The sequence below is a fragment of the Lactuca saligna genome, chromosome 7 (genome assembly GCF_052625555.1).
Source record: "Lactuca saligna cultivar CGN05327 chromosome 7, ASM5262555v1, whole genome shotgun sequence".
Lineage (NCBI taxonomy): Eukaryota > Viridiplantae > Streptophyta > Magnoliopsida > Asterales > Asteraceae > Lactuca > Lactuca saligna.
Genome location: NC_136423.1, coordinates 133,862,395 through 133,871,231, shown reverse-complemented (window position 1 = coordinate 133,871,231; position 8,837 = coordinate 133,862,395). Strand labels below are relative to the sequence as shown.

The window sequence follows — 8,837 nt, the reverse complement described above, 5'->3', positions numbered from 1 at the left end:
TCACTTGGATATCTTATAGCATCATAAATATTGAAATTTATCACCTCCCCATCAAATTCCATGGACAATGTACCATCATAAACATCAATTTTCGTCCTGACTATTTTCAAAAAGGGTCTTCCTAGGAGAATTGAACTCAAATTCGGTGAATCATCATCATCCATATCAAGGACATAAAAATCTGCTGGAAATACTAGTTCATTCACTTGGACTAACACATCTTCTAGCACACCTTTGGGATGTACTAAATATCTATCAGCCAATTGAATGATTACCCCGGTCTTCTTCAATATGCCAATATTTAATGTTTTAAAGATGGAATATGGCAAAACATTGATAGAAGCTCCAAGGTCTAGCATAGCTCGTGGAACATGAAGATTACCTAATTTTCAAGGAACTGTAAAAACACCCGGATCCTTACATTTTTGAGGTAATCTTTTTTGTAACACTGCAGACACATTTTCCCCTACTTTAACAGTTTCATTCCCTTTCAACTTTTTCTTGGATGTACATAATTCCTTAAGGAATTTTGCATACCTAGGGACTTGTTTGATGGCATCAATAAGAGGAATATTTACCTCTACCTTCTTGAACATCTCCATGATTTCATTGTCTTCTCTTTCACGCTTTGACTTGCTTAATCTTGAGGGAAATGGAGGAGGAGTGACTTTTGCTTCAATAGGAACTTGCTTGGAAGGTGTTTTCGACTTCTCTTCTTCTTTCTCTAGCTCCATCTCTTCTTCTTCTACAATCATTTTAGGACCTTCATATTCTTTACCATTCCTCAAAGTGATGGCACATGCACTATGTTTTGGATTCTTCTCAGTTTGCGCGGGTAGTTTGCCTTGTGACTCTAATTTACTCACAGATGTGGCGAGTTGAGTCATTTGTTGCTCCAAAGTCTTCATGCTCGCTTTGGTCTCATTTTGAAAGGTTTGAGTACTTGTGGCTAAACTCTTAACAATGTCTTCCAAAGACATTCCCGATCCGCTTGAACTACTTCCTTGATGCATGTTTTGAGGTTGATATTGAGATTGATGAGGAGGTTGAGTTGGCTGGAAATGTGGTTGATAATTTTGTTGGTGGTGCATTTGATTTTGAAATGGGGGTCTTGGTTGATAAGGTGGTGGTCTAGGCTGAAAATTGGTATTAGGTTGGTGCCAATTTGGATTGCTTCTTAGCTGGAAGTTTCCTTGTTGTTGACTTGAAAATCCCATAGCTTGAACTGGCTCTACATCTTCTTGTAACATGGGGCACATATCAGTGGGATGTCCAACTTGTGTACAAATGCCACAAGGTCTAACTGTTGGTGGTTGCACACCCTTGTCTTTTGCAAGCATCATTACTACCTTATTCAACTCAGAAAGTTGACTTTCAATTTTTGGAGTAGAAATTTCTTTCACCCCCCTTGGTGCATCACTGTACCACTCTTCTTCTTGGACTGTATGCTTGGACTCTTCTGGCATGTTTTTTATAAGAACTCTGATTTCTGTTGGAGTCTTATCAGCTATAGATCCACCACTTGATGCATTGAGTAATCTCCTATCCCAAGATGACATTCCTTCACAAAAATACTGCAGCAACTGATATTTTGTAATCCCATGTTGTGGACATCTTGAGCACAATTTCTTGAACCATTCCCAATAAGTATGCAAGGCTTCTCTCTTTTGTTGTTTGATGCCAATTATCTCTCTACGTAAAGCTGAAGCTCTCATTTCGGGAAAATATTTATCCAGAAACATCCTTGCAAGTTCATTCCATGTTGTGACTGACCCCGGTGGTAAGTCATACAACCACTCCTTGGCTGAATCTTGTAAAGCAAAGGGGAATGCCCTTAACTTGATTTGATCTTCTGTGGCTTCATACCCACACAAACAACATGAAATTCCTTAAGGAATTTATGTGGGTCTTCATTCTCAAGACCACAGAATGAGGGTAACAAATGGATGAGTCCAGAATTGAGTTCAAAGTTGATTGCTGCAGGGTAATTTATGCACAAAGGTTGTTGGGTGACATCTTGAGTAGCCCATTGTCTAAAGGTTTGTTCAGGTGGTGGATGTGGAGGATTTTGATGTCCTCCATGGTTGTCTGCCATGGTAGGAGTAGGTGAAGATGGTGGGGTGATACTTTTGGATGTTAGAGAGGATGTAGTTGATGGATTTGATGAAGAAGCTCTAGATTGTTGTTGTTTCTTTAAAAGTTTGGCTTGCTTCCTTCTCTGTTTAGCAGATTTCTCTATTTCCAAATCAACTGGTAAAGGTGTACCTGTGCGAAAAGATCTTGGCATAAACAATTAGTACTACCGTATCCCCGGCAACGGCGCCAATTTGTATGAGTGTCAAACCAACAAATGATGGGATAAAATAATATTAATATAACTCAAATCACTGCTATTTCTAATACTAAAGATAGTATAGAGTAAGCAGGGTCGGTCCACAGAGATACGGGACTTTTTATCTTGCCATATTTTCACACATAATACAAGTAATATTGAAGTTGGGGTTTGTATTTGAACTTGAATTAAACTTCATAAATAAGAAAGATTGAAAACAAACGCAGTAAAAGAAGTACATTTTCGATTCTGACTCTTATATATGTATTATGTTGAAAGATGTAATATGATAATAACTCGTGTTCAATCTAGGTTGGTAAGTTGGATATTAATAAACTCTAATATCCAAATTGGCAAAAGTATTTTATTCAAAATAAGCTCTTTAAATAAAACTTCATTTAATTGATTCAACCCAAATAAGCTCTTGCATTAAATCATTAAATGACATTAGGTTCTTGCACTAATTACCAACAATGTTTAACATTCCTCTTAAGCTTGGTAATATAAACATTTAATCTTTGATTGCACTAATTTTGATCTAATTACAACCAAGTAAGTGAGTGTTACTAACATCAAATCATAAAACATATACTAATTTCATGATTTGATTAACTAGATTGAATAGAACCCTAGTTCATTGATCAAGTGAAAAAGAGAACTAACCAAACACATGATTAAGATCAAATCAAAGATTACTAGATGTTAAACACAAGTCAAATTCAAGTTACAGCCTAACAACACATACTTAAGAATTCAGACTCGGAAATGATAATAAAATCAACCACACATATCTAGGTTGGACTACAAATCAAACAAGTTTAAACTTCAAATCGACTTACAAAAAGAAATTAAAGTGTTTCCCAAGTGTTAATCTACTTGCCAAAGCTCTGAAAATCGTCTCTTCTCTTCCCAAAATTCGACCTAACTCCCATCAAAACTGATTGTCTAAATTATAAGAAGACAAAACCACTTTAAAAACTGTCAAGACGTTTACACAACCCGTGTAAACCAAATGGTTCCATTTACACGGCCGTGTAAACAAGAAAACTAGAATGCTTAATTCTTCCAAGTATTCGAAGTAGAATGTCCTTGCATATATGTTTACACGGCCCGTGTAAATTATAGGTATACATTTACACGGCCGTGTAAACTCTTGTGAAGCCAAATTCTTCATTTCTTCATTCTCTCTCTTCAAAGCTCCAAAACTTCTACAACTTTGTCTCCAACTCTTGATAACTTCCTCCAACAAGATCCAACCTTCATAAGTCCCTGAAATATCCTAAAAGCGTGTTAATGGAATTGCATCATGAAAAATCCCGAAAATATACAAAATGCATGAGTTTAAACCTAAATGTACTGCACTTTTATGAACTAAAACTATAAAAATGAATGCATGAAATGCACCTAAAAACAATATAGTGTAAACACCTGCATGGTTGGGTTTCAATATCCCATCCTTAATATGTTACAGGTACTTTGGGCAGTTTTACTTCCAGTGCGACTTTTCGTGGCAATAGAAGCATTTAGCCTTTGTAGGGTTGGCAGAAGGAGTGACAGAACGTTTCTTGGTTCCACTTGAAGAGGAGCCATCAAGGGACTTTGCCTTGGTACCCTTCGAAGGGAAATTCCTCTTCTTTCCTTTGCCTTGCCCGATTGCCAAGACATGGGCCATGGTAGGAGTATGAATGGTAACAACCGATTTACCCTTAAGACTACTTTCGGAGGTCTTCAAGATTCCTTGAAGTTTTCTGTGTGTAACTTCCTCCTTGTTCATGTGGTATGTCATTCGAAATTTATAAAAACAAGATGGTAAGGAGTGGAAATGATTTCAATTGCCAACTCCTCGGGGAAGTTCACATTTAGGTTCAGCAAACGGTACACATACCTTTGCATTTTTTGTAAGTGGCCCGTGATGGGTTAACCATCCTTCATTTGGGTTGTTATCATGGAGGAGATGATGTCATACCTCTCTTGGCGAGCACTTTGATGGTAGCGGTCCATCAAATCGTGGTGCATCTCAAAAGGATAATAATCCTCATAGGACTTTTGGAGCTCGGCTATCATACTCTACTAACGACTTAAACAAAGTGCAAAGTGTAATTTCATGGGTTAGCACCTTATTCACATTTTCCTAAAGTAACTAAGATTGGGAATTTATAAAACATTTAGTTACTTTACAATCATCATACTTTTAATGAGCATTAAAGTCATTGTCCTACCCATTCAACTAACAACCCTCCACCAGTCACGAAAGCGGTGGGTGAGAGTGGACACCCATTAAGTTGCCATTTTATAGGCAACAACCTTATACCCCCCTTATAGACCGGCTTCGTGAATGAGGCATACTAACGGTAAAACAACTTGTTCTTATACATATAAATATATATTATTAATTTATAATATTATAAAGTATAAGGGTTGAATTTTAACTTTTAAAATTCTAGGGTTTGGAACTAAAGTTTTTATAGTGACTTTACATGTTCCTAAACTTGAGGGCAAGTTTTCTAACTTTCAAAACTTTTCATCTTTCATAATTTATGAGTTAATGGTTTATTAAAATGAGAGACTTTTCATTTTATGTAACCTATGTGTTTATTAATGGACTTTTAAAAGAGTGACTTTTGGTAATCCATAACTTGAGGACAAATTATGGATTCCATTAAAACACATAAAGATCAAGAATTAAACTAACAAACTATTTGCAAATAATTCATGTGATCTTCTAAACTCATAAATTCATAAATATTCATATCAACAATTTCAAGAATCATAAATAACACATATAAAACTTGAAATTTTGATAATAGTCATTGTAAACGGATTAGCATAACCATTACGCCATCTAAAAACAAGTTTTATAAGACCAAAACAGTTTAGGGTAATGTTTCTAGTCCATTTCTAGCAGCAAAACTCAAAAAACTGCATCCAGGGCCTCCTACTCGTCGAGTGCAAGAACTTACTCAATGAGTATGATGAATTAACACATGGGCTCGTCGAATACCCCCATGGACTCGGTGATTTCACTCAGCAGATAGCAGTTTTTTGAGTCTTTTCAACAAGTTTGCATCAAGTATCAAGAAAACAAGCCTAGGCTCCGATACCATTGAAGGTTTTTTAGCATTCTAACACTCCTTTGGCTGAATTTTCTTACAACAATAGCTATCATTCGAGCATTGGTATGCCTCCCTTTGAGCTTCTTTATGGGAGAAGATATCGGACTCCAATCTGTTGTGGAGAGGTTGGGCAACAAGTGATGGGTGGCACTGAGATAGTACTGAAGACGACTGAGAAGATTCAACAGGTAAGACAGAGGTTACTGACGGCCCAAAGTTTCCAAAAGAGTTATGCGGACAGGTGACGATCTGAGTTGGAGTTCCAAGTTAGAGATTTTGTACTCCTGAAAGTATCCCCTTGGAAAGGGGTGATCCGATTCAGGAAACGGGGCAAGCTGGGGCCACGATACATTGGTCCTTTTAGAGTGACTGCCATAGTGGGAGGGGTAGCTTATTGGTTTGAGCTACCTGCGTAGTTGAGTCAGATCCATAACACCTTCCACGTGTCCCAGCTGAGGAAGTGTGTAGCCGATGAGACGACAGTGGTGCCGTTAGATGCCATTCAGGTGGATGTGAGTCTGAATTATATTGAGACACCGATTTCAATTGTGGATCGAAAGGTGAAGGTTCTGAGGAACAAAGAGGTGCCCTTGGTTTAGGTCCAGTGGCAACATCGTAGAGGATCCGAGTTGACATGGGAGCCGGAGTCCGAGATGCGGGAGCAGTACCCTGAGTTATTTTCGAAGCATGACTTTGAGGGCAAAGTCTAATTCTAGTGGGGGAGAATTTAACATCTAGAAGTCTAGGTATATTGTTCATTTATGTTTTGAGAAGTACTATTAAGCGACTCGATGAGTAGATGATGATCTACTCGACGAGTCCGAGGAGCCGACTCGCTGAGTAGATGATGTGAACAGAAACCCTAAAGCCTTGGGTTTGGGGCCTATTTAAGGGAACTTATAGCCTCCTTTACGGCTCACCTTCACTGAGAGTAAACCTTAATCGACCATTGAGCTTAAAGAGAGAGTTTTGAACTAACTTTGAGTGTTTGGTGCATCTTTTGAAGAGGAAGGAAGGATTCCAAGCCAAGTTAAGAGAATGAGCTCTTAGATCTATGGTTATTTCACCTTGGAGCTTTTGGGAAAGTTATAAAGCTTGCACCTTTCTTATTTTGTTGATTAAATCTCATGATTTTGGGAGTTTAGGGCTTTTTATCAACTAATATGAGGACTTTGAATGTTTTTAGTTCATATAGAGTTTTAGACTTCAGATCTCGACCTCTGTGAGGTCCCTAGAGTCCAAAATTCCTTGCTTTATTCAGCCATAATAATGTTCTTGAGTGAAGAACCCTTTGTAAAGTATGTCTTTGGCATTTAAATCCCTAAGTGCCATGCATAGACGTAAAGCTTGTGGCTTTACGTGATAAACGAGCCTCAACAGTGTAGATCTAGAGTTTGGGAAGGTTTTCTGCCTTGGAATCTTCTAAATGAGAAAAGAGTCTAAATGGACTCGCCGAGTCGAGGAGCCGACTCGACGAGTCGGTTAGGGTTTATCCTAATGAGTTGCCCATGCTATAACTCAGCGAGTTAGGGGTTAACTCAATGAGATGGACCTTCACAGAGCTTATGAGGTTCGACTGGACTCGACGAGTCACACGAGTGCACTCGGCGAGTAAGGTCAAACTTGGACTGTTGGCTAGAGTTTGACTTTTGTTGACTTTAGGGTTGGCCAACATGAGTAATGGGGACCATGGAGGGGTAAAATGGTTTTTTACCCATTCCAAGAATTTGAGAGAAATAGAGAATAACCTTAGTGAAATTGAGTACAAATAGAGTATTAATTAGAGATGGTTATCCTATGTATTAAGTGGAGGCTAGTTCAAGATTTCCCAGCACGAGACTTGTACTTACTAGCTTGCGAGGTGAGTCTTCTCACTATAATTACCATGATTCGTATCCTTGTATGACTGAGATGCCTTATGTGCTTATTGTGTTATTTTCCTACTTTGCATGTTGTTCTTGTGATTTATGCTTATTGTTGTGAACTTACTGAGTTAGGGCCAGAGGGTCCTCCTGAGTAGTGGGACCGGAGGGTCTTTACTGGAACACATTGACTAGAGGGTCGTATTGAGTTATCCTTGAGTGGCTAATGTGATATGTATGGTATTTTGGGGAACTCACTAAGCTTTGTGCTTACCGGGTTATGTGTTATGTGTCTCAGGTACTTCTACGGATCACGGGAAGGTGCCGGCCTGATTGTACACACATCAGCGATTGAGTTATGATTTAGAGGATCCTGGAGTTTTTGAAATATAAACAATTTTTGATATGGGATATGAAGATTTGATATTATGACATTTTTTATTTATTGAGACAAATGTGTTTTTAAATTTAAAAAAATAATGGGTTTGAATTTCACGTTATTACAATAACCATATGTGATTAAATACACGAAACAAACTATTAAATCGAAAAAACGAAAATAATCATGTCAACATAAATAATTTATGATTAAATACATGTAATGATATCTGATTAAACACACAACTATTGTACCGATAACGTAATTAAATACATGTAATCAGACCTGATTAAATACATCCAATCATATATGATTGATATGGATAATCTTTGTTTTTTGTACTTTCAATTCCATAGTTATTCTCATGGTCTAGATTCAATAGTTGTTGTATTTAATCTCGTGTGGTTATATGTATCTAATCACATACGATTTATGTGGACAAGTTTCATTTTCACATTCTAGATTCCATAAGTATTGTATTTAATCACATGTCATTATATGTATAATATATATATATATATATATATATATATATATATATATATATATATATATATATATATATATATATATATATATATATATGATTTATGTGGGCAAGATACATTTTGTCTTTCTTGATTTAATATTTTGCTCTCGTCATTTAAGGACATGTGATTTATGTACACAAGATTTATTTTTGTATTATAGATTCAAAATTTGTTCTTTATTCATATTAATCACTTATGATTAAATACATTTAATCACATGTGATTAAATACATAAGAAAAATTATTTAATTAAAAACATGAAAATGAATATTGTCAATATAAATCATACGTGAGCACATACATATAATCAAATATGAGTATATGTGTTTAATCGTATGTGATTTATGTGATCAAATACATATAATCACATATGATTTATGTGATTACATACATTTAATCACATATGGTGGTGGTTGTAAGTAATGGGTAGTTGTGATTAGTGGATAATGGCAGTAGTGGGTGGTGATGGTTGTGGTAAAGGGTGGTAAGGGAGATAGGTGGGGGTGATGGATGGTGGGTGGTGCACAATATTTGTTTTCACATTGTTGATACATATAATCACATGTGATTATATGTATTTTATCACATATGACTTATGTGCTTAAATATACATAATCATAC

The 8,837-nt window shown here is 36.6% G+C and overlaps 1 protein-coding gene across 1 annotated transcript; it reads right to left on the bottom strand.

Moving 5' to 3' along the window:
* Positions 1–389: 389 nt before the first annotated feature.
* LOC145007251 (uncharacterized) lies at positions 390–1,715 on the bottom strand. Its single transcript, XM_078966221.1, has one exon. It carries the CDS (start codon positions 1,713–1,715, stop codon positions 390–392), a length of 1,326 nt encoding a protein of 441 aa, XP_078822347.1.
* Between the last annotated feature and the right edge of the window lie 7,122 nt (positions 1,716–8,837).